The sequence below is a fragment of the Petromyzon marinus genome, chromosome 16 (genome assembly GCF_048934315.1).
Source record: "Petromyzon marinus isolate PM22_M1 ecotype Great Lakes invasive population chromosome 16, UKy_Petmar_22M1.pri1.0, whole genome shotgun sequence".
In the NCBI taxonomy this organism is placed as follows: Eukaryota; Metazoa; Chordata; class Hyperoartia; order Petromyzontiformes; family Petromyzontidae; genus Petromyzon; species Petromyzon marinus.
In genome coordinates this window covers 13,746,410-13,774,265 of record NC_133682.1, presented here as the reverse complement: position 1 = coordinate 13,774,265, position 27,856 = coordinate 13,746,410, and the positions used below count along the sequence as shown (strand labels likewise).

General features: G+C 43.0%; 1 protein-coding gene across 4 annotated transcripts in view; it reads right to left on the bottom strand.

The window, feature by feature from the left end:
- The window catches only part of LOC116942823 (glutamate receptor 2-like), a 217,349-nt gene that overhangs the window by 78,955 nt on the left and 110,538 nt on the right, over positions 1 to 27,856 (bottom strand). For all 4 annotated transcript variants that reach the window (XM_032955144.2, XM_076067523.1, XM_032955142.2 and 1 more), the window contains 3 exons: positions 23,022 to 23,261; positions 4,371 to 4,555; positions 1,867 to 1,920 (listed from right to left, as the gene is read on the bottom strand). In XM_032955144.2, the coding sequence (XP_032811035.1) occupies positions 1,867 to 1,920; positions 4,371 to 4,555; positions 23,022 to 23,261 (479 nt within the window). The remainder of the gene's footprint in view (positions 1 to 1,866; positions 1,921 to 4,370; positions 4,556 to 23,021; positions 23,262 to 27,856) is intronic.

Below are 27,856 nucleotides of genomic sequence, written 5' to 3'. Positions count from 1 at the left end.
TAAGCCACTTCGTTGAGCTATCATTTGTGGCCGGGTTGCTTCTGAAAAAGAGCTGTATAGTTCAGTGGGCGTGACCTGGTAAAATACAAATCTAAGAAAATATCGTAGCTGGTTGGCTATTGCTGCTATTTCTTATTTTCCAGTGACGTGATGAAGGCCATTATGATTACGTAATTACAAGTAACTATCCATAATGGGCAAAGTATTCCAAGCCACACAAAAACAATTTGCCATCGACAGTGAAACCCCATGCTTGTCTAATGACTTCCTTTAATTTGCGTCAGAATAAAAAAAATACTCACATTTGCTCAGCTGAATTCATTTCTCGTGCTTTGTATATGCAGTTTCAATTAATATTTCTATTATGTGCCAAAATAATAAGTTAATGTGTTAATATAAGCTAAGGTGACATTTTGTTAAACCTTAATTGACAAAAATTAGCATTATGCAAATAAGTTTATTTGAATTTTTTTTATTTATTTCATCACTCAGAGGTGCAGTACGCGTGACATTACATTTATTTTATTAAGTCAATAACTTAAAGCACAATTTAGTTACTGAGCTGGCATAACACGCTGCCAAAGTAAATTAACTCAATAGAAGGGTGTCCTACAAACCTTTTCCGTGAGCTACGATATACGTGCAGAATTATTCGTAAGATGTGGCCAGGTGGTGCTGTGATAAGAGCCCCTGACTCGCATTTTGAAGTTGGCGAGCTAACATTTCAGTCAGCGGTCAACCAAATCACATGAAGCAGTGGTTGTATTTGCATAACAGAGGATACGTTCCCACCACTAGCGCAAGATTGTCAACATATTCGAACCCTGCCTTAAAATCATTCCGACGAATAATATTTTGTACGTGCAAATTTGGAGCAGAGGTAAATTTATGTAAATGTCCGTAACATCATCTTTCCCCCTTTATCTTATCAACTCCTGAATGTAGAGTTCCCCATCCTTTGTGGTCTTGCAGTGTAACAATCCATCTGGCTGTTCCTTCTTCTGGGGCACCACGGTAGCGAGATGTTAACTGCCTTGCCTGGTATAAATGAGGTCGTGGGTCCCATCCTGACCCTGACACCCGGATATTTGGACTTTACACGTTTTCCCTGTCGTCACATCGCTTTTTGTGCGGGTCCTTCGGTGTTTCCCTCCACATTTGGCAGCTATAAATTTCCACATGGCAAGCCACCTTGTAGAGCTGTCATTTGTGACCAGGTCGCTTCTGCAAACGAGTTGTATAGCTCAGTGGGCCTTACCTGCTCCTCCTTCTGTGGCTTCCCGCTGTTTTGTATCAATGTGCTCTCCATTTCATCTCTGCGCTCCCATCTCGTATGTTGCTTGCACGTCCGTCTGCAGAACTTTGCTTACCACGTTCTCAAGATCTCTCCTCAGGGCGTGTCCCCACCACCACAGCCACGCTCTTCTCGTCTCGTCATCGATCGCTGCTTTCTTCATTGTTTCCCGAACCTAACTCTCTCTCTCTCTCCCTGGTAAAGAGTCGCCTTAAAACTTTTACTAGCCTGCTGATGGTTACGGTCACTCATCATTGAGATACTGCCATCTCTTCTCCCTCTCTGTCCTGTAGCCACTTAGAGCCCACCATATACCCAACGAAAATTGCTCTTAATTATTCAATTGAGTTTGTATACAGCAGCATCAGTTATGCAACTGCATCACACATTGCTACTCAAATTCGCAACACACAGAGGCGTGTATATGTGATAGATGTTTACAGCTATTAGTGATGACTGTCTATACAGGCTGCCAATTTGAGCATTCTCCTTTTGTGCACAGTGTTCTGACATTCAGTCGCATTTTGACGCTCACCAAATTTGATATCGTGCCGGAGTTATCGCACACTTACCAGATGAGCCAGGATGTAATGGAAGCCACGCACATGCTTGCCCACACTAACAGCCTGCAGGAAGAGAATCGTTACATCAATCAGGGCTCTGATTAATTAAATTAATACATTAAGGCACGAATACAGGCATGAGACTTACAGGGCCACAAACCAGTTAAAGAAACCACTAAAAAAACAGTTAAAGCAACCACAAAAAAAACATCGATTAACCTGCCAAGTAAAATGGCACGAAGCCGAAGAAGAGTGGTTGTGTAAAAGACTGCACAGCACGCTTTGTCCCTAATTGTCCCTTCTGTTAACAGCTGAACTCTCTTTGTGCTTAAGTCAAAACTTTATTGCAGATCTGTTTTTTTGTTACACCAGAGCTAATTCGTACATGCGCCTTTTTTTATTTGCACAACTCAGAAATGGACAGAAAGTGCTCCATATAATCTATAATAAGTTTTTATTTACGTGATAAACCTTAATAATTGGCTGTCGGTTGGTGGCGGGTTTAATGACACATTTATATGTTTCCGATCTAATCCAAAAAACCCTTATGGATAATATTGGTCGTGAAAGCCTACTACAACGTGTAAAACTGCTCAATATAAATCGCCTCCTTCGTAATCGTATTCAATGAAACACCTACGTACAGTGCAAACAACCTCACTGAGACTTACACACAATACGTTCACTCACCCTATTTAGCCTCCGTCTTGCTGATGTTGACTGATGGTGCAAGGTAGTCATTTAAGTCTGAGTTACCAAAGGAGAGGTCCAGACCAGGTTTAAATGTCAAATGCTGTAGATGTTGTACCTGGATATGAGTCATACCCAGGCAGCAAAGATTGCGCCTGAGCGAGCTAAGTGCTGCATACACACGATCGTTAGAACGATGCGGCCCACGGAGAGGTGCATATTCCGGTAGTCCATGCCAAGGTCGTTGTGTGCTTTGAGACTCCCATCCTGATGGACTGTGAGGCAGCCAGAAGATGGTGGTACAGCAAGTGTAGAACTCTGTGGTATCCACGAGGGTTGAGTTTTTCTCGAGGTACTCTGACGCTCTCCCAAACGCCCACTAACAGAACCAAACTAACCAAACATCCCAATGAAGGACCCTCCTGAGAAAGAACCTTCATACCTATTCTTAGTTCTTTCGGTAAAGTGACGTTGAAGGGAAACAACGAAATAATAAAATATATATAAAGCAATAAAAATTCTCACGACGTTTCGACCATACCACAAACGGTCGTCTTCAGGTGTGTTGGTTGGCATAAATTTATTTTTAAATGGTGCATTTATTTATAAAAAAAAAACGTTAGCGCCACGTGCAGTGATTTGGTGCTAACGTTTTTTTATAAATAAATGCACCGTTTAAAAATAAATTTATGCAAACCAACACACCTGAAGACGACCGTTTGTGTTATGGTCGAAACGTCGTGAGAATTTTTATTGTTTCATATATATTTTATTATTTTGTTGTTTCCCTTCAACGTGACTTTACCGAAATAACTAAGAATATGAATTACTGCAGTCACGAAAGCTTTAAATCAAAATTTAACCTTCATACCGTGAAGATTTACCATTCTAAATATAACTCAATGCATCTTCTGAATATACGTTATAACATTACAATCGGCCATTGCTCCTGTGCAGGCAGTGCTGACCCATGGAGTCACCTCCTTTGAGGCACAAAGAACTGGGACACATTATGGAGAGGTGGATAGCTCCCAAGAACGGAAGAGAGGGAGAACTAAATGTAACGGACAACCACTGGGACTAATAATGCGTAGGAATTCCCAGGCGAGCTACAGTACCCCAGAGGACAATAATAGGGCGCCACGGTGGCGAGATATTAACTACATTGCCCGATATACAGGAGATCGTAGGTTGGATCCCGACCATGACACCTCTTTATTTGGAGTTTGCGTGTCTCTCTCCCCATGATCGCGTCGATTTTTCTCTGGGTCCTCCGGTTTTTCCCTCCACATTATAAACAATGCGTTTATAGTACATATATGACTGCTATAATTTCCACATCATGAGCCACTTAGTTTAGATATCATTTGTGGCCAGGTCTATTCTGAAAAAGAGCTACATAGCTTGGTAGGCCTTACCTGGTAAAATAATATTCAGTTCATAGTAGTTTAGAACCACGGACAAGTAGGTAGAAATCCTAGTCTCCGTAAAACATGAAATAAACTATCACTGAATGCACTTCAGCTTCCTACACAATAACATCTCCGAGATGTTCCAAGCCTCACAGACCAACTCGGAACCGCTTGCCACTCTCCACCAACATTATGTGGCCTATCCAGGGCCATCGGCCCTTACACCTTGTGAACACAAGAGGATGGATAGGAAGCCTCACAGATTTCCCAGGGGTAGCTCACCTCAGATGGAGAACGACCCTGGGACACCCAGCAACAGCTTGCGACCCCCAGTGACAATGCATGTATGCAAGCGCGCACGTGGAAACTTCTTTCGCGCCATACGCAACCAGACCACTCGCTCAAATGGACCTGAGACATGATGGCATCCAGGCGCTCGGGCTCGCAGTCCAGAACAATGTTGTGCTGCTTGCGGGAGTCCAGGTCCTCGAGCAGGGCCCGGTATTCTTCGTCGTTCATGTTCTCCACGCACCGCGCGGTCATCTGCCACCTGCGCTGGGAGGCCTCCTGGATCACTTTCGCCAGCACTCCCAGGCCTGGATGCGCAAAGATCCCGCACCGTTACCCACCCAGCCACCGGTGTAGTGACAACAACAGTCAGAAGGCCGAGCGAGCAACTACAAAGGCCGGCGTGGTGCACGAGGCCATGGTGTGGCGAACACCATGCCGGGCCACCTTTGTCTTCCCAACGCTGATGTTTACACACCGTACCAATTACTTGTAGAAAGGGGAGAGGGCAGGGAAAGGTGGACCCATAGGAGGCCCAAGAATGGTTCGGATAACAACCATTGATGTTGGGATGTGACTAGGAATCAAACCCCGTCTGCCGGGTTTGTAGCACAGTGGGTTAATGACTGTGCAACTGCTCCCTGTATGTACACACTTACACACGCATAGCGTGCATAATGTGAGGTTCATGAGGTACATGTGTACGCTCACTGGGCATGCACATATCAATTATGCATTCTCTGAGCCGTGGATAATGCTTCTTTAGATGCACTCTCATGCGTGCACACTCGTGTTCACTTACTCGGTACAAAAGCGATCAAATAATAGTCAATAATCTGCTGAATTAAGGGTTTCCCCATGCCATGTCGGTCATGGGAGTTGTTGAGCCATATTTCACCATACTGCACAGTTAACCATTGGTGAAGAGTTGGACTCAGGACTGGTTTTGATATCACGGACCCGCACCTCCGATTAGCATGCTTGGCGACTTATGGTGCGAAAGAAGTTCAACATACATACAGGACCACAGATATGAATCATGGCTGCAAAATCAAACCCAGGTAACTGGGCTCGTGGAGCAGGACCTTAACTACTGTGTCACTATATTCTTGGTTCTTTCGGTAAAGTCACGTTGAAGGGAAACAAAAAAATAATAAAATATATAAAACAATAAAATTCTCACGACGTTTCGACTGCAACACAAGCAGTCATCATCAGGTGTGAAAACCAATGGCAATAACATTTTAAAGAAGCGGCGGTTTGAATTTATATATTTATTTTTTTACGTTAGCACCACGGATAGCGATTTGACAGTTTGTTTAGATGGACAAGTCCATCTATGTTCGGAAAAGAGGAGGGGGGAGACGAAAAATTAATGTATGCTGTCTGAAAGCCACCGTAAGCATGAACAATCAATTAAGACCCGAAATGGTTTATCAAGTCCTTCCAATGATTGCTAAGCCAGAATCCATCTTCTCGGTTGAAATTGTCTCTGTGTTTGTATATGTGGATAGCCTCATGAACGAATCTCTCATGGTAGCCAGATGGCTTGCAAAGACCTCTGTCTTGGAGAAGTCAATGTCATGTGAGCCTACTGAATTATAACAGTGATCTGCCACGGCCGAGGTATTGTGCCTACCGTGTTTAAGGTCTGCTTGTGTTCACGAATGCGGTCCGAGACATGTCGTTTGGTTTCTCCAATGTAACTACTACCACAGAGGCAACTTAGTTTGTAGACACCAGGGTACAGTATGTCCAGAATCACATTTTTTAAAGACGGAACCAGATCACGGATTTTATGTAATGTGTTGAAACGGACCTGGATCTTGTGTTTAATCAAGATTTTGGAGATCATTTTTGTGATCCCCGCAATGTAGGGTAAAGTGATGGTTTTGAAAGGCTCCTCAAGAGGGTCCTTCTTCATGGTTTTAGTGATAGCTTTGCGGATTGTATATTCGGAGTAACCATTAGCCTTAAGAGCTTGGTGTACGTGCTTGAGTTTACTGCCTATGTGTTCCTGGTCGGATATGCATTGGGCTCTATGGTGCAGAGTCTTGATGAGAGAATTCTTATAGTAATAGGTTTTACCCTTTTAACTGGCACAAAAAACTGACACCTTTATTCAAGGCATCATGTCTGCAATAACCACAACACAAGCAGTCAAAATGCAAACAAAAAGATAACTCTGATAATAATATGCACTGTCCTTGAATTTGATTGGTCCACACCCGAGACGACTTTCTTTAGAGCCTAGTCTCCACTGGTGTTGGACCAGAAGACGCCAAAAGGCGTACAACTCAAAAACAGCACACTATCAGACTATTCTTCTATGATGGATGGTGGTGGGAATCCGGTTTCAGATATGCATCCGTATGGGTAGCTTTCCTGTAGACAGAATGGCTCATTGAACCATCAGGTCTCTTTATTATTAGGACATCCAAAAAAGGTAGCTTGCCATCTTTTTCGACTTCCATGGTAAATCTGATGGCTGGGTGTATGGAATTGATGTGGTCGAAGAATTGGTCTAGAGCAGGCCGGCCATGTGGCCGATGATGACTGCTTGTGTTGCAGTCGAAACGTCGTGAGAATTTTATTGTTTTATATATTTTATAATGTTATTGTTTCCCTTCAACGTGACTTTACCGAAAGAACCATGAATATATAATTATCAATAGTATCTCCCATAGGTAACAATTAAACTCAGACAAAACCAGTAATAATACTTTGACACATGTCTCTTGTTCACTAAGATCTGCGTTTACATCAGAGATGTATAGTTTCATAACAAAAAAAATAACCTCATATCAGAGAGCGTCACTCCATGCAATGCTTACACTAAGCTTGCAAGATAGCCACCTGTGACTGCTGATGCACCTTAATGCCGGGGTTAGTATTCAGCACAATTCCTTTAGAGTGCCGTGTACCCGGCCCCCATACTGTTGTCTAAGGCCTTGATCGCAAGACCGTTTTTGTCTTGCTTCTCGCGTGACTTCACTGCTTCATTGGAATTGAAATTTGCTCATCTCACCGTAACAGCACGTGGAGGTCACTGGGAGCCACTTCCGTACCTTCAACTAAAAATTTAAAAACTCTGCTGCAAGCACCACACTTGAGTAGAATATGCAGACTTACCAAAGCACTCCTCATATACCTTACAGGGCACTGGCAATGCATTTGTACCATTGTTGTCTGCATGAATGCAATGCGATGATCTGGATGGGTTTATTCACTTGACATCAGATGGTAATATATCATCTTTCTGCGATACAATATACATGCAGTATCCAGGACAATAATTCCCACCGAGATCAAAAGCTGTAAATTAATGAGCCCACGGGAATGCAAACAACCTATTAAATGCCCCAATTCCCTTCATGACTGTACAAAGTGCTCTGTACCCCAGTAAAAATTAGGGCAAGTGAGACAGCTACTGTGCCTACCAGCATGGTCATATGGGTTTTAAGTGCCCAATGGAGTGGATTAAGCCTCATAAGTAACACTTAATAACTTAGACACTGGATGTATATTTTTATAACAATGAATTTGGCCACCAGAGCCACTGAAAACAATGATGTATACTTTTTAAAAGTGCTACTTTTTTAACCCAGAGCCGAAATTGGAGATGTGTGTGCACCAGAGAACTGCAAGTCCTCAAAGAGTTTATAATTAGTAAAGCCCACGGGAAAGATTCACAATTCCACAAGTACAAACTGTTGAATGAATGCTGCATTATTACTTGGACTGTTTTTGCATTGAGAGTTCATAAACAATACATTATTAAGGGGCATCATCTCTCAACACCACATTCTTTAGTTGTCTTTTACTCTCTGATGTCCACGTGATGCCGAACAACACGTGGTGCAACGCCAACCAGAGTCAAGCCATTCATGCATCATTGCTGCATGTGGTTTTGTTGCGATTGCAACTGTTGAGTCGACAATTATATTCGAAACAACGCAACTGTAAACACACTGTATTCCTACTGATGTGAAATATAGTCGCGTATTATTGGGCTACTTTATTCAATCATAGTGCTAAGTGTATTTTGGGTGAAAATTCCCAAACCTGACAGGGTGCAGAGTGGCAACGAGATAGCAGTACAGCAAGTGGGTTCACAAATCTATACATTTCAGTATTCTCTATATATTCCTGAATCCTGCCACATGCCTTCAATAAATAAATTGCCCAAACATTGCAATGTAACCTTCTCCTAGCATAAGTGTTAAAATGTAATTAAGCATTACCTTATAAATATATTACATTTTTTATAGGCATTTTCATATTATTTGAGTACTGTTATCACCTATGGACTTATTTTAAATTTTTTATTGGTAAAATACTAACTATTGTGAAAAAATGTTAAATTAAGTTTTCAGCCCTTTGTCAATACAAACCTGGATAAAGACTTTCGTGCATCTTGTGAATTATGGGATTTTTTCTACCATACTTCACTGCACTGGGTCATTGCACGTTGGTGAAGGGGCGTCCAGAATCAGTTTAGATATTACCCGCCACTGATGGCTGATTATAATTTAACTCAGGTTTCAAAGTTCATAGTACAGGTGCATTAAGCACTCTGTTACTATTCCTTTTATATTTAGTTAACGTAGCTCTATAAAAAATAATAATCTGTCAGCGATAGTACAAAATTCCCATTATTCTAACCGCTTCATGTAGCGAATTTTTAAGGCCAGTTATTTGCAATAATTAATGCACTCCAGCTTAGAATAACCAAATCAAAATCTGTAAGAATTGTAATTATCTTAAGACAAGAAGGCAATTAACGAACAGAAAGAGCCTCAATCATGGCTCATATGAAGCAAATGTTTAGTGTGTTGAACCTTTCTTAAAGCAATCAATCTTGATTGGCTGAACCATCATTTGTAAACGTAGCGTGTCTGAGTTTTGACCTAGGCCTCCTTCATCAATGCCCAGACTGCGACATATGCAGACACGAGTGGATGAATTATCCATGAGAAGTGGCCATGAGATTGAAATACCTCTCAATGCAGTCACCTGTCACATTGACTCTAACTTGTTAATTGGTTGATGCATAGTTGTTCGCGGTTCGACAAATGAAAGGAAAAATTCAAGAATACTTTTAATAAATCAGTTTATAAATTTCGAATTTGTCATAGGTTATAGAAAATACTGTACCTTGCTATTCTGAATGATATTTCAATTTTGGTTTGAGGCTAAAACACTGGTAAATATATATATAACATGTTTTAGTCTCATCTGCAGAATCTGCTGAAACCAAAACCAGTTCAAAGTTTGCTTGCTTAAACAAATGCTGCCGGATAATACTGGCATTAAAAGCCAATAGGCCGATGGACTAACACGTTTTGTAAGTGGGGACACAGAAACGAGTTCTGGTTATTTATGGTTTATCCATAATGCTCTACAACAGCTCACGTTGTTAAAATCCCTCGTAAAAATGATCAGCTGATGGACATATCTAAACTGTCAACTTTGTGGCCCATGTAGTAAATACTGTAAAATAACATCTTCAATTTGTAAGACCACAGTTAAAATAATTATTCACATCTTCCTGTAATGACTATTACCACATCTTGCACGTGAAGCCATATGTAAATAAGGTACTGAATATTTTTTAGAAACATTTTCAGCATAATATGGGACCTTTCTTGCCAGTATTAAATTATAACAATAGGTTTTACCCTTTCCGGCAATAAAACAGGTGTCAAGATGTTAAAACACCAAACAGAATCCTTATTCAAGGAATCCTGTCTGCATTAACTACACGTACTTGTGGTGAACATGCAAAAAAAAAGGAAAGGTGTTTCTGGTGTGGACCAATCAGTTTAAAAGACAATGCATATATTATCAGAGCATGTTTTTGTTTTGTTTTTGTTATGTTGTTTCAGCATTTTCCTCACATTTCTACTGGCAAGAACATAATTGATTATGATAAGCCAGCGCAAAGTAAATCCCTGGCACGTGCCAACCTCGCTCCTAATGTCGGCTATTTTGTTAATTGGGCAGGATGCCATTGAAAATAATTTACTCTGCATTAGGCTAGGGTTGGGCACAAGTGTGCACAGCTTCCAGCACTAATTATCTGATTATCGCCGGTTAATTTGCAACTCAGCGGTGTGCCTGGGATTCTGTGCGAAATCGCACCTTTCTCAACCAGCCACCCCGTAGCAAACGCCTTCAGATTGGGAATACGAGTAACATGCATCCCCCCTACGCTACACCGCCCATGCAAATCAATTGGATAAGCTGGTGCACGATCGCGATCAGCCTGGCAAGCACAGTGCCGCTCCGCACTAACTTAGGGTGCAATGGTGCACTGATCCATTCATTCATTAAGGTTTATTCTTTTAGCTCAAAATAAGTATCAAATTGCAAGTGTAAAAAAATATATTTTTTTAATTTGTATATGTATATAATTTTTCACGTGACTCCCGCAACTACAAGTAGCTGCTACACTCACCCCAGTATGCCGAATGGGATTCAACGCATCTCTATGTATGTGTGTTGATCTTTTGCACCGTACGTAGCCGTGCTAATCGTAGGTGCGATTATGCAGGCTACTGTATCGCTAGTCACCCTTGCTAGAGAGCATTATTTATTACTTATTACCATTGACTGCCAAAATGAGTGTTTATCACTCTCCTACAGTATTTGAAAAGCTACTGGTAAAACACAGCAGCTGATGCGATGGCACAAATGGAGTTGCTTGATGTGTTTGATCCGCACCTCCGGCGTAGTATAATGGGCAGTGCTGTTGCGTGCTGAACAAATAGTATGCTTGTTCACCCAAGAATCTCAATGAATCTCAACTCTATTTCAAGAGGGTCCTACCAAGTTTTTTGAAATTGCAATGTGTAAATCCCAATTTATTTGCAGGTAATTTCCCAGCATTTTCAAGTACCAAGTTACATTGTATGCGTTATTTAACTGCATCTAAATTAGAATGTTCTTACGTTGTTATCAATTACAGCCAGAGCTGTCCAGCACTCAGATTTGGGTGTGTTTGAGGGGTTGGAATACCCCAGAAAACATCCCGTGAGATATTAAGCCCAGGTGTAAAGGTTACATTTTTATACAGCAAAGGTACCACTGCTCAGGAGTCAGAAAACTAGGCCACAGTCGCTAAGAAAAGCCAGCATAAAGGAGGAGGGAGAGGAAGGTGTTTGGGTATGGAATAGAGCAGTGGTTCTTAACCTGGTGTCAGTGCCGGATTATCCTAGTTGCAAAAGTAGCATATACTACGGGCCCCACACTTTCAAGGGCCCTGTGCTAAATGCTTTCAAGCTATCAATTCCGATTAAATGATTCTGCACTTGCTCTATTACTATAGCACTATACTGCCTTCAACTATTATGAACGACTGGGTGTCGTATTATCTGGCTGTATAGCAAATGAAAAAATACAATTACTTCACTAAGCAAGTAAAAAATGTGTGTTTTAATATGAAAGTGTTATTTATTTAATATTTAAAAACTACTCTTAAAAATCTAACAGCAGTGCGTACTGACTGTGGTGGTACCTGCGATGATTACAGCAGTGCATACCGAATGTGGTGATACCTGCTATCACTATAGTAGTACATGCTGACTCTATAGCAGTATTTATCGACTCTATAGCACAAAGTACTCACCTGACAGAGTGGCATGGTGAGGCCTAGTCCTTCGGCCTCGCCTAGATTGTCCAGCCGGCCGAGGTGGCACCTTGGCAGGCTGTGGCTGGGCTGCTACCCCTGACCCCCCCCCCCCCCACCCAGCCACGATCTCCCTGGCCCCTCTGCAGTAATATCTACGGCCTATAGTGGTAGCATCTAGCGACTGTATAGTAGTACCAACTGCACGCATCGGGGTGGGGGGGACATCACAACAGTGAAGATTTAAGCTCAGCGTTTAGTGTATTTTTCTAGCATTTTTTACGCGAAAGAAAATGTCCCCCTCACTCCCACCAAAGGTGTCCAACTTGGCATCGGCCACCTCCCCTACCAAAGGCGCATGAGTTCTTATGGTCGTGCATGCGTCATAAGTAAATAAAGATATAGCGCAAAAAAAATCGCACTAAATTGATCATTAAACTAATTTAAATTTGACGGATGTGAAAAAGGAATAGCGCTTGCTCACGGCAGGGCTTACGGCGTGGTACCTGGCTATTTTTATTTAATAGTTGAAGGTATTATAGTACTATAGAATTACGCGACGATGGTAGTTATACAAAAATAAAAAGAGATCCCACCAACAGCTTCGTCACACAAACCAACAAAATAATTTCTGCTTCAACTGCATTAATTGATCAATCTAAACAGTTTTCGTTGAAACCTTCTGCTGCCAGGCCACCAAGATTATATGGCTTACCAAAAATACATAAAATAGATACACCCCTTCGTCCCATCGTCTCTACTATCAACTCCCCCACCTACAAACTGGCTCGTATTTTGTCTGAAATCCTGCGTCCTTTCACTGGAAAAACCACCTCTGCGGTACAAAATTATATCGACAATCAAGGGTATTTCCCTGTCCCCAAACGACCTGCTTGTCAGTTTTGATGTAGTTTCCTTATTCACCAAGGTTCCTGTACCTGACACCATCGCAATCATTGAAGACTTGGTTCATCAAGAACTAAACACTGAGGTACCCCCCCTGGTGAGACACTGTTTAACCAATACATACTTCACTTGGTATGGAACTTTCTACAAACAAACTGAGGGCACCCCAATGGGCTCCCCCCTATCTCCGGTTATAGCTAACATTTTCATGGAGAAATTTGAGACTGACGTCATCCAGACTGCCACTCTGCGCCCAACCTTATGGAAGAGGTACGTGGATGACACTTTTGTCATCTCGCCACATGGCCGGCCTGCACTAGACCAATTCTTCGACCACATCAATTCCATACACCCAGCCATCAGATTTACCATGGAAGTCGAAAAAGATGGCAAGCTACCTTTTTTGGATGTCCTAATAAAAAAGAGACCTGAGGGTTCAATGAGCCACTCTGTCTACAGGAAAGCTACCCATACGGATGCTTATCTGAAACCGGATTCCCACCACCATCCATCACAGAAGAATTCTCTTATCAAGACTCTGTACCATAGAGCCCAATGCATATCCGACCAGGAACACATAGGCAGTGAACTCAAGCACGTACACCAAGCTCTTAAGGCTAATGGTTACTCCGACTATAGAATACGCAAAGCTATCACTCAAACCATGAAGAAGGACCCTCTTGAGGAGCCTTTCAAAACCATCATTTTATCCTACATTGCGGGGATCACAAAAAAGATCTCCAAAATCTTGATTAAACACAAGATCCAGGTCCGTTTCAACACATTACATAAAATCCGTGATCTGGTTCCGTCTGTAAAAGATGTGATTCCGGACATACAGTACCATGGTGTCTACAAACTAAGTTGCCTCTGTGGTAGTAGTTACATTGGAGAAACCAAACGCCATGAACACAAAGCAGACCTTAAACACGGAAGGACCAACACCTCGGTCGTGGCAGATCATTGTTATAATTCAGTAGGCTCACATGACATTGACTTTTCCAAGAGGTTATTTGTAAGCCATCTGGCTACCATGAGAGATTCGTTCATGAGGCTATCCACATATACAAGCACAGAGACAATTTCAACCGAGAAGATGGATTGTGGCTTAGCAATCATTGGAAGGATTTGATAAACCATTTCAGGTCTTAATTGATTGTTCACGCTTACGGTGGCTTTCAGACAGCATACATTAATTTTTCGTCTCCCCCCTCCTCTTTTCAGAACATAGATGGACTAGTCCTTCTAAATAAACTGCCAAATCGCTGCGCGTAGCGCTGACGTTTTTTTTATAAATAAATAAATACGCCGTTTTAAAATACATTAATTAATGCAAACCGACACTTCTTTCAAATGTTTCTTGCCGTTGTTTTTTTTTTCACACCTGATGACGACCGTTTGTGTTATGGTCGAAACGTCGTGAGAATTTTTATTGTTTTATATATTTTATTATTTTATTGCTTCCCTTCAACGTGACTTTACCGAAAGAGCTAAGAATATGTAAACCCCACCGTTGGAGAGCCAAATCCTTCGCAAGCGCGTGAACACCCACAAAGTCACATACAAACCCACAGACAATTTTTGACTTTAATATGTTTAGATGCTACAGGCCCTGCACTAGCATAATGTGGCACTGCCTGGTGTGCACGCACTTCTTGCAGGTGTGAGATGCCCTTTCTGGGAGTGTGAGATATGGCCAGATTAATTTTAGATAGCAAATCATAAAAAAACTAATTTAGCACGGGCACATAAGTACAACTACTTTATTTCATCAAACCTATTTATCTACATAAAAAATAACGATTGAGAACCAGGGGTGCAAGGCTGCAGTTAAGGTGAAGGACCACTGGAATAGAGGGAAAGAGGCCAGGGCATTCATAGGAAAATGGCTCTGTGGCTTTGTTCCAACTCGGCCCTTGCCTCTCAGCCAGTTAGAAGACAGTTGATTTGTCTTATTATCTGGCTTAATTTTTTCATTTGCGGTGACGTCAACGCCGTGCATGCGCACTTGGGATCGTGGCACTCAGTCAGGCAGGAATCCACCCAGGTAATCGGGCCATCATTTTTTCTGCTATAGTGTTAATCTTTAAAATAATTATATTCTAACATGGGCTATTGTGCTACCGGTGTCGTAGATTATAATATGTATATTTGATTAACAAAACAGAGACATACCCAAACAACTATGCTTATTAGGTCTTCTGTACAAAGGGTTAATAAGTCTCAAGGTCCCAGTCTGGATAAGTTTTAACAACAGGTGAAAAAATTGTTCATTGATGAAGCTGGATGAACATGTGAGGTCTGTGTTTACTGCAACACACCACTTGTTGGCAGTAGTCAATATTGTTATAGCCATTCTATACCATATGTATTGTATTGTTATAGACATGCGTTTTAGATGACAATTGTTTTCAAACATGTTGTTGCTTATTTAATTTTAGTCATATACTGTTGTGGAACATTAATTTGATTTAAGTAATAAGTACAGGCAAACAACAATTGCAAAGGTTCACTATTTGGATATACAATATACTGTCTTTTTTTGAGGATACATTTTCTAGAATTTGTATTTTGCTCATTTAAATTTCATTTATATTCCAATTGTCCAATGGTGATCATGCCATCACATGATGATATGAAGTATCCATATGAAACTCTTTGAGTATGGTGTAACCCCGTGTATGATCAAATGGGCCACACAATGCTATGTAGAAATGCGTCTGCAATCCCTGCAAGGGACCTTTTAAATCCTCACACTCGCCGGGGACACTTTTTCATTTGCCCTTCTATAGAGACATATTTTGTCACCTGGCGGTAAAACCAGCATTTTATTTTTATCTTGGAGTCTGAATTTAACCAAATTAAGTGAATAACAAAGTGATTTTCTTGTAATTATTGATTAGACAAATTTATAATTGGGGCTAGAGTGGCATTCTAACCCAGAATCGTTCCCTCTCGCTGCAATGGCGAGATGTTAACTCCCTTGCATGTTATTCAGGAGGCCATGGGTTTGATCCCGGACCCTGACGCCTGTATATTTGGAATTTGCATGTTCTCCCCCTGTTTACGTGGATGTTTCTACAGGTATTTCGGTTTAATCCCACCACATTAAGAAACACGACTTTAGATTATTTGGCTGCTGCTATATATTCCTACATATGATAAGCCGCTTTTTTGGGCAGGCCGCTTCTGAAAAAGAGCTAATAGCTCATTGGACGTTACCTAGTAAAATATATATTTTAAGAATGTAGTAGTGCTTGCTCACTGCTCTGAGCCCTGCAACACATGGCCATCTTTTGTTATTCATTTAATGCTTTACTTATGGTGCCTGATTTTATTCACACATTGAGATTATGTTGGTGCTCCTGGTGTCCAAATGATGGACCGCTTTGTTGAGCTATCATTTGTGGCCAGGTCGCTTCTAAAAAAGAAGTTAATACCTCAGTGGGCTTTGCCTGATAGGATGGGGATGGTTTAGATGTATTTGTATGTGTCTGGGTGATTTGTTTACCTTTCCTGTACTCTGCACTACGATCTTATTTTTTACTGCTTGTTGTTTTAACGTTCTTACCTGCCCCTACTATACATCTGTGAAAAAAGCTTTATAGCTCATCAGATTCCTCCAGTATAAATACATGTCCTAATTCTGATTCTTTATAAAGGGTCTTTTTGTTCAAATTCTTTAAATAAATGCACAGACAAATCATTGGGGCAAATTCTTCCATGACTGCTACAGGGATTTTTCATATAACTCCTTAAAAATTTAATCATTTTAACTTGGCCTGATTATAAAACCAATCTGATTCAGACATGTGCAAAGCTGATCCTGAACTTATGTGCACTGCACTTTTTGACAGAATAACCCATCTCTCGGCAAAATGGATGCTATTATTCAAAAAGTTTAGTATTCCTTGAAACCTTATTTTTAAAAGCGTCAACCAAAAAGAGATAAATTAAAATCTGGTGAATATGGGCTTGAGGCGCTGCATTAATAATGCCCTCACACTGTTATGTTGCTGCATTCACATATGAACCTTATGGCGGTACTCCGGGGTACCATAGTACAAGCAAAGTGCTTGGCATCATGCAGGCCATCTTCATGGTGAGCAGCTTCATCTGGTACACGAAGTGGAGGCTGCACAGTGCGTCTGCATCCTTTTCTTGTGCACGCTCATCATAGAAAACGACGTTGTTGCAACCACTCGTGATGTCCACTAGGACGAAGTTCTGGACCATCAGGTTGGAATTGAAGCAATCCGTGGACGGGCAAATGTGACCATAGTGCGGCATGGCGAAGCTACCGCCAAAATCCTCAATCTGAATCTGGATAGTGGGAAGGCCGTTTGATTCCTGTACTGACAGGCAGTCTACTCGGGTCGACACCCGCTGCGTCGTTGTTATCGTCATAGTATTCGGAATGACGGTGTCAAGGACTTTCTGATAAGGAGTGTGTTGTTTGACATACTCCTTGACGAATTTGGACACCGTTCTGTGCTGGCCGACTGCAGTAGGCGTTTACGTTCATCATCCAGAAGATCCTTGCATTCGAGCTAGATATTGATTCTAACGCAGCAGTCGTAAACGTCTTCGGCTGTATGCGTCAAGCTAAGACCAGAATAGTACATGTGGACGTACTGAATCCATCTTGAAAAGGACACGAAACAACAGTCCTGGGCCTCCATCTTGACCTTGTATCACCGATAGAATTAGGTCCACATGATCTTCAGCACGATGAGGTATTGTTTGGGTCGCCGATGAGCACAGAGAAAGCCATCTTCAACCTCCCATGTTTCGGAGTCCCGTTTGATGGCGTCGAGATCAGCATTGGCAAGCGTGTGATGTGAGACCACAGGAGCGTGTTGCATATGAAGAGTGTCAATTCCATCTTTGAGAACCTTACGTAGATGCGCGACATTGGAACCGCCGACAGGGATGATCGAATTAATCTCAATTTCCGATAGCCCCGACTGGATCATGCTAATAATGATCCCCTCAGAATGCTGCCATTCTTATCCGTTCTGGATGATGGTCATCGACGCCAAATCATTCTGAATATTGATAATCACTTCTTGACCCAGCTTGGCGATCACATGCTGCAACGACGTCATCTTGTGATTGCACCATTCACGAGCAATGCGACGAGGCACGGTCTGCTACGAACCACGAACACTGCCCGTCCAATGAATGCTTTCGACGCTCGATAACATGGACAATCGCGAGGACGCCGTCCTGGAAGCAGATGATGCACCCGTCATGAATTTCGCCGCTTCTGCCACCGAAGATAATGGGTCTGCCACCGAGGAAGAGACACCTGCCGCGGAGGATACCGCTCCTGCCGCAGATGCTGACGTGCTCGACATGAACGAGAGGATGTGCTTCTCTCAGCTAGTCGCGATGAAGTTGGATTCAAATTACTTTTTTTAAATCCTCGATCTCATTGAGAGCGCTGAGAAAGGTAGATAATGGCCTGGATTCCCCATCACCAGCACTGATTTCGGATTGATTGGTACCCCAGTTGCAGAGTTGAGTATACCCCTGGAAAAAAAATAGTGTCCGAGAAATAAAATATTTAATTGCCTCAGACATTTTGTAATATTTGGTACCCCGGGGTACCAACATAAGGATCATATATCTTGTTCTCCACAAAAAATATACACCTCATTCACGATTATTTTCCTTGACTACATTTATTTCGCTTTGACATATTCTGCATTACGAACTTTCGAACCTCCCATCACAGAGGATATGTAGATACATGGACAAGGAGTGACAAGCATGGAAAATATTTGCAGCTGAAAACAAACTTCATCACCACAGTAATATCAGACATTTTTTTGAGAACCATGTTACTGGCTTCCAACAATGTTCCTCTAGAAGGAAGCTGCTATCCACGAAACCCAATGGGAATCGCCGAGTAGGGTGAATTAAACAATACATTACACGCAGTCTGCTTCACAGTGGACGTTCAAGATCCTGTGACATTACTAAAAAAAACTAAGCTATGTGTGCTGTGGTCATAGTCTCAAAAATTGTCATAATTTATAAATGACAATATGGTACTTGCACGATTATTACTGGCTGACTATTGCTCATTTCAAGGCCAGTGTTGCGTTGACATTGTGTGGGGATAGCTTCCACTGAGGGTCCCCTCGGCTAGACTACAGCCAGGCACTGGAATGGTTGAGATGAGATGTGATGACGTAAGGCGTGTTGAACTTCTGAGGCATAAGAGTACCGTAAAACTTCAAATCCTTAGCCTTACTGTTACCACTTATTTGCAAGTCCACTCTACTCCAATCAACTCCATTTGGTCCAAATTTGATCTGCCCAAGCAGATGCTGCTTAAGAACATTAATATTAACATTCAGACTGCCCGGTCCAACCACTGCAGCTTTTCCTGCCTGAGGAGCCTACAAACAAATGACATCCAAAGCCAGGACAACCGCATTTCAATATCCACAGTGACTAAGAATTATTGTGTCAATTATTGTAGTGGCCAGATATTGCCTTGTATACATCTGAATGCAAACATCTATGAATGTGTTTTCACGAGTTTAACATGTGTTTCTATAGTATACCACATATTATCCTTTGCATAGTTGCTTAAATAAATAGTAAATGAGACTAAACTGTAAGCACAATCTGTTGACTGGTCAGTAATTACACAGGGTCGGTCTCTATCTACATTGTCTCATGCAATGTTGTGGAAGTCTGTGAATATTGCGCATTGTAATTAGAATGTGGTCTACTTAAATTGCTCGTTGAACAGCCACTCACCAAAAGATTCTCTCGCACATTTTGTCTGACGTGCACAGTGAGGATGCTGTCCTGACATTGGCCCACAATGCCGTGTGACAGTGTTTATTGAGAGGAACTACAAATAATAATAACAATAATTCTTCATGACATTACTCTAAACCTCATGCGGGCTTCCACAAGTGGGAGCTCCAAAAAGCCCCTTACGAAGGTATTTCGTCTATTCTTCCATGCAGGGCAGACGTCTTGGAAGAGGTGGGAGTTTCCACTATCTCTCAGCACATACAATCTGGTGGGGAAGGGTATTTAAGCCTTTTCCATTCCAAAGACGTATGTACATGTACGACATCAGATTTTATAAATAAAATAACTTTATCAGGACGTCTTCAGGTCAGAAGATAGATTGAGGCTCCCACAAGGCCATGTAGGAGGGTGCGTGGCACACTTTGGCGATGGCTATAATCGAATGCGGTTGTGTCGTGACAGTTCTTTGTGACGAGTACAATGTCTTGAAAAACAGTGGCGCTATGCCTCTCTGAATTAAATTAAGCTAAACGCTTGCGCGTTCCGAGATTAAGTAGTGAACGGGACACCCACTCTGCAACTTGCAGATATCTCGGAATGGAAAAGGGTTAAAAACTTGCCCATTGTTTCAACTGCAATGCTGGGAGAATGAATCAGCGACCTCCGGATTGCAAGTCCAGTGTGAGAACCATTACACACCATGACAGCATTCCTTCATTAAATATATTAATGAGTAATCTAGCAACTGCATTGGCACTTGTGACAACCTAGACTTTATCTTCCACAAACGGTTCAGTTTGACGTTTTCCGCGGAGCACCAGATGTCCTTGCAAGGGATCCACATCATCACACAAGCACAGAGGAGGAGCAGTGTCACATCTCTTGCCAACTATAATTAATCATCTGTGCATTGACATGCCAGGTAACCTCTACACCACCGTACACAGATGATGAAATGATGCTGCACCCTGACCAATGTGGAAATAGATCATCACGGTCTGCCATCAATGAGGAAGCCACGTAAGTATGTGTTGCATCATAATCTTCATGATCTTTCTATTGTAAATGAAGAAATTCGATGGCCTAGAGCTTCATGGTGTCACTTGACCAGGCAAATTGTTTGGTGGGGTGATGCACGGTACAACGTCTTTATAAACAGCTCTCATGGCCACAGTAGACACTCGTTTTCTCTTGAAATGTGGTGCAATCACAAGGTCACAGGTATACATAATGTAGCTCAAGAGCAAGGATCCACTCCTAGACAGTAGCTGTGACTCAATCAGCTATCCTTTGTATCATTTGTCGAATAAGGATCCCAAAAATATATCCCTGGAATGCTGGAATCCCTTTCATATTGGGCAGCACTGTCCGGTTCCCTCAAAGAAAGGGTAATAACTCTTGACTTCTGACTTTGTTGCTGAACAAAATATTTGCCCATGAATCACGCCATTGTGACACGATCGTGTGAAACAGACCGTATGGGGGTTTCTTCTTGTTCTTGTTATTATTGTTGTTGCTAACTCTTTCATGTTCTGAGATGTCTGCAAGTTGCAGGGTGGGTCCGTTTCACTGTAGTGGCATGACCACACTCTACGATACCTGACGCCAAACTGTGCCATACGCCCTCCGGCATGACCTTTTTAGTTCTGATTCCATTCCGATGACATTCATACACGTGCGTACAGGCATGCCATCGAAACGGAATTGGAAGATTAACTGATGACGTACACGTACACGTATGTCATCGGAATGGGATAAGCGCTCTTGGCCATTACCCGCACTCCTTTGCGGCTGGCATGCCGCCCAGCCACACAGACAAACGGAGCTGAAGCAGCTGGACACTAATTTAAGCAGAGGTAACACACTGAGAGCAATCTCTCCGTGTTACGAGTTTTGCTTCTCGGTGGGGAGGAGCCACTGGGTTAGTTGCTGGGTGGGGGTGGGGTGCAGACGTAATGCCTCCCTTAGCTACATGCCACCACAGCAGTCTGGCTCCACAGTTGACGGCTCAGGGGGACCACACACACACACCTGGGACTCGTGTCTCCCGTGCCGAGCGGTGGCTCACGACCTCATTTTTGAGGAAGCAACAATCCCCGGCTCATCTTTTCAAAATTACAAGTGTCTTTTTGTTGTTGTTGCTGTTAATGAAATGACCACGATTATTTTGTTTTAAATAAGACGCCGAAGAGACATTTAAACCCCAAGATGTCAGAAATGAAGATAACTAATTACTGAAAACATTATCTGTGTTTTGTTGAGGTTAGCAATATTGTACGGTGCTAAGTGAATTATTATATCACAGGGTCGCGAGAGATCGCCAATGGAATTTGGGAGGCCTTCGTCCAGAGTGGATTGACCATGGCTGACGATGAGAACTTTCCAAAACCCTACTGCCATAAACAGTTGTAGAGTAATATTCTTGGTTCTTTCGGTAAAGTCACGTAGAAGGGAAACAATAAAACAATAAAAATATAAAACAATAAATTTTTCACGACGTTTCGACTGCAACACAAGCAATCATCATCAGGTGTGAAAACCACAACATGAAAATTTGAAAAAAAAGTGGCGGTTATATATTTTTTTAACGTTAGCACCACGGAGAGAGATTTGACAGTTTGTTCAGATGGACGAGTCCATCTATGTTTGGAAAAGAGGAGGAGGAGACAAAAAAATATAACCACCACTTTTCATAAAAAAATATTGTTGTGGTTTTCACACCTGATGATGTTTGCTTGTGTTGCAGTCGAAACGTCGTGATAATTGTATTGTTTTATATTTTTATTATTTTATTGTTTCCCTTCTACGTGACTTTACCAAAAGAACCAAGAATATTAATCCCTGCAGTCACGAAAGCTTTAAATCAAAGTTGTAGAGTAAGCTTCAATCAAGCCTCTTCTGTTGATGTAATTTCCCTCGCCCTGCATGCAATAGGTCGTGGGTTAGAACTCCACCCTGACGATGCCTGTATATTTGGAGTTTGCATGTTTTCTCTACCCGTGGTCATGTAGATCTTTCTCGGGGTCCTCCGTTATTTTCCTCCACACCTAGAATCAACGTCACGCGTTTAGAATATTTGGCTGCTATAAATTTCCACGTAACATACCACTTCCTTGAGCTATGATTTGCGGCCAGATCGCTTCTGAAAAAGAGCTACATAGCTCAGTGGGCCTGACCTGTTCAAACTTAAATAGTTAAACGTAACAATGGCAATATACACTCAATGCTCCACTACAGCCAACGCCACGATCCAGATGCACGCACACCGCCACGCTCCCCACATGCTACCCACACAAGCGCACCACCACGCTCCCCACACGCTCCCTACACGCACACACCGCCACGCTCCCCACACGCTCCCTACACGCACACGCTGCCACATGCGCACACCGCCACAACCCCCACAGCACGCGCACACCGTCGCACTCAAGAGCAGCGCGGTGGCGCCACGGGCCCACCTCGGTCGGTGTCGTACAGGTAGACAAACTGACGCCACTTGTAGTGCGCGATGAGGTCGAGCAGGGCGATGGTGATCGACGGCCGCAGCTGCAGGATGAAGGACGTGTTTCCCTCGGCCGGGAAGCTGGGCGTGATGAAGGACACGTGCAGGGCGCCGCAGAACGACGTCAGCGTGTTCACCGACTTCTTGTCGTAGAAGCCAAAAATGGCAAAAACGCCACGCGAAAACTGCGAGCAAACTGGGGAAGAGAGGCACGCGGGAAGCAAAGGGCGAAAGGTCAAGACACTGCGTAGTTGGGAATGGTCGGTCGGAACAAATGGGACCGTTGCTTCACGGTAATACGAACGATCGCTGAGAAGCCACAGACAAGCCGCAAGGCAGCAGTGAAGCGGTGAGCCAGCACCAACAATTGCCTGGGTTCTGCAGTCATCTGTACACGAATATATCTTCAGCCAAGTAATGATTGTTGGGAAAGCGATACCACAATTAACTGTCACATGGTGACATCGTTTTGAATGACGACACAGCAAGACTGGATAGCAGGCGATGTGTGCAGTGCCAGAAACCAAGCATCACCCCCTGATGAAGGCCGCATTGCTGCTGTGTGGAGCAGCCACAACTGAAACTTGTTGGGCTGAAACAACTCACATCTGAGTCACTAAATGGCAGCCAATTTGCCAAGAAGCCCGCACATCAATACGGCAGTTAAACACTGATTATACGAGTGAAATGCCATACATTTAAAATATAACTTTTGGATTGCACCTTGCATAGCAGAATGCTTTACTCTCCCAATTATATCACCGAGTCTTAAATATCCATTCATGTTACAAGCCTAAAATGTAGTTAATCCTTTGATAGTGGTGACAAAAAAACAACGATCGTAGTGATAATCGCATCGTTCATCGTAAAACGAAAACTGGCTGAAACTTTAGCCAGTGTGCTGATAACTAGTCAAATCACCATCCTAAAGCGTATTTATAATGTATGTTTTTTTACCATTTAGCAGCATGGCAGTTAACTTTCTCTTTTGACAGATACCACTGTACGATTAAAGAGGGTTGTGCCATCAATCGATTCCTGCACGACCATTAAGCTAAAACTTATATTCTGGCATTATTGTATTTTTTAACTGCGCTAGGTGTGCAATAGGCCACAGTCCTGCCTCACAATGTGGAGAGCACACGCAGAGCAAGTCTGGTGAGGGCTACCAGCGAGGTGGTTGGCATCCCGACTTTAAGAAGGCATCACGGGTATCGCATCTCTGTTTAGCATGGTTGGCTATGTATGGTGCGAAATAAGTTGAACGTACACACATCGCGTGACAGGCAGGCCACCACGGTTGTTGTCCGGAGAGACTGCTCCCTGGCACGGGACCGTGGAGTTGTTACCAACTAGCTCGCAGTGGATGGGAGGGGGTTAGTAGAGCTGTGTGGACCGTGTGCTAGAGAATGGAGGTGGCACCACGGGTCGGCGTTTCCCCCAGCGTGGGTGGGACGAACGTGATGTGACAGGTTAGACCGCTCGTCTCATGCTAACATCCGACACAAGGTTAACAGTGAAAGCGATTATCGTCCACAATAATAATGGGACACGGGATAACTCCACTTATCCATGACTCATATCATGTGCCACAGCTGTAGGGTCTGCAAAAAAGAACTCTTATTGTCTGCGGACAACCGTGCAAGACTTCTCCTGTAGGGGTAGTGGCGCAGTGGTTAGCATGCTGCACTGTGAACCATGTGAGACCTGGGTTCGATTCCTGGCCAATGCTAACGTCGGTGGTGAGCGATATCCGAATTTGTTCTGGCCCGCACCTCGGATTAGCACGGTTGGCTACGTACGGTGCGAAAAAGGTTCAACAATGAAAATGTATGAAACTCCCAATATTGTTAACATCAGATGGCAGTCCAGCAAGTGTCCCCTTGTAAGTGTGGCTATTCTCTGGCCACTCTGGTTTCATCCCGCATGCAAAACACTACTTTAGGAGACATCTCGACGCAGGGACATCAGCGAGGCTTTCCTGGGTGAAGGTGAATAATCGTAGTTATATGTTATACTCATCGCTGCTGTTGTTGTGGCTGAATCTTGCTGTGTTGCTTCTTCATATTTGGCAGACGTACTGATGGAGCTTAAATGATAAATCACTATCTTCACTTGTCGCCTACAAGCTGAATGTATTACTCCGTTTTAATTTCATGAAAACAAAGAAGTTTGACATATGAGCTAGAACATTTATCCAGTGTCATCAGAACATTCTACACCACTTTCCAAGCTTTGCCTTAAATCGATATCAGATTTTAGAACACTCACATGCATGCATGCAAAAACGTGCACAGGCACCCACACACAAGACAAATACAAAATACAAAAATCCCCCGTATAGCCTTAACAGACTGTTATGGCAAGTGCTGTAAGTGAGCACCTATAAACGCCGGCACGGCACACGAGGACGTGGGTGACCAGCATCACTCCCGGTCGCATTCGTGTCCTCAGTGGCAATGTTTACACACCGTACAAGGTACTCATTTGAGACAGAGTCGATCTAGGAGGGCCCAGGACCGGTTTAAATAATCACCACTGCTGTTGGCCGAGAGTGGAATCGAACTCGAGGCACCAGGTTCGTAGCACAGCGCGCTATACGATATGCCAGTACCGCTCTCCACACACGCACAAGAACACGTGCACACACACAAAGAGACACATATCCCTTGTTTACACTTCATAGACAAAAGCAGAAAGTGCTGGTAATGAGCGTCAACTCACTAAGGTAGTTGATTGGAATAGCAAGCACGGCAGTAGCAATACAAGAGCGATAAGTAGGCGACTAACCACCGGTATAGGTCACACGACATATCTTTCTGCTCACATGACTCAACTTAGAAATTCCCTCCTATCGTCTCTTTTCCCAAATTGTTACAACCTTGGCGATTTGGACCTGTGCTCAGCAGCCGTGATCAAAGAAAAAAATGCCACACAGGGGAGTGGTGTGACCAGGAATATGCCTGGCCACCTTTGTCTCCCCATTGCTTCCTCTTCATCCACGCGTTTGTCCCCCTTTTGGCGTCCTCTGGTCTAACACCGTTTGAGACGAGGCTCAAAAGAAAGCTGCCTCTGGTGTGGACCAATCAGTTTAAAAGACAATGCATATATTATCAGATTATGTTTTTTGTTTGCATTCTGACCACAAGTATTGTGGTACATGTAGACATGATTCCTCATAAAAAGGTTTCAGTTTTGTTGCCAGAAAAAAAGGGGAAAATCCCAATTCTAGCATAATATTTATAGCTGAATAAAAAATTACTATTTTGAAGTTCTGCAGACAAATCAGAAAACCCTTAGCCCTCTTGCATAGCCTCAGAGAGTGTTCGGGTACGTGCTGTCAGCGATTACCTATTGCGGCTGGCATGGTGCACAACACCACAGAGTGTCCAGTCGCTACAGGCAACCTTTGTCTCACCGGTGCTCATGTCTATACACTGCGGCCGAGTCGACCTATGGAGGCCTAGGACCGGTTCAGATACCACTGTTCAAAGAAAATGAAGATAACTCTCTAAGATAAAATAAAATTTGATTGACATTGGCACAATGTGGCAGTTGATGTTGCAAGATATTATAATGTCACCCTGCATTGTATGGCACACTCTGACAATGGCTTGTTGCATTGCTGAGTAGAGGTCATCCACAAAAGCAGGGGTCAACCGTACAACCCTTGCAACCTGCCTTGGTGCTTGTGCCAGCAAACAGGATTTGCAGCCATCAACATTCAGTGCACATGATTCACAGTGGAAGGTAAACGCACAGCCCTGCAGTTGCTTTCACTTTCCACTGCTGGTGGTGGAGGCCTCAACGAGATGGAGAGCCACTCTAGAGAGTATTTGGCTGGACTCTGCTACGCTGGCCAGACGTCTTGGAACAGGTGGGAGTACCCACATTTTACCCCACTACCTGCCGTTCAACTAACTTTCAGAAATGTATCAGTTGTATCAACTATTTGTGCGGAGCGATTGGACCAGTGACCTCTTCATTGCTAAATTAAACAACTATTTCTTTTTATTCTACCAGGTAAGGCCCACTGAACTATATAGCTCTTTTCAGAAGCGACCTGGCCACAGATGATAGCTCAACGAAGTGGCTTATCACGTGGAAATTCATAGCAGCCAAATAATCTGAACGCTTGTTTCTAAATGAAGAGGAAAAAAACCGGAGGGCCCGGAGAAAGATACAGGTGACCATGGGGATACTCCAAATATAAACGCATCAGGGTCGGGAACAAAACCACAACCTCCTGCATACCAGGCGAGGTAGTTAATATCTCGCCACCATTGTAAGTCCGGTGTGCTAACCATTATACCACGCCATCATCCTCATAGTAGAAGTGTGACCATTATTTTTACATTCATGAATTTTAACATTAGCGCCACGTTGGATTAGCATTTTTCTAAACCACTAGGAATAGTGAATCTAAATAATTACCAGCTGCAGCCCATTAATCATATGCTTTTCTTTGTATCCATGGTGGCTTCCCAAACCAAATGCAAATATAGATTTATACTCAGAGGAGTTTTTGTTTTGTTTGTTTTTCAAGGCCACATATGTTTCTGCCAAGTGGAAGGAGCAAAGGCAAGAAGTGCCCTGACTTAAGTGCAGGCACACTGGGGGACAAGTGGCTTCACAGACGGTTGTGTGAACGACAAATACAACACGATCAAACAACAGGGAAGTGCAGCATGTTTGAAAATCACCCCCCCCCCGCTCCCCCGTGTGTCACAATAAACAACTTGTGTTGTGATCTAAGATACATTCTGAGTAACAATCTGCTCAGTTGACGTC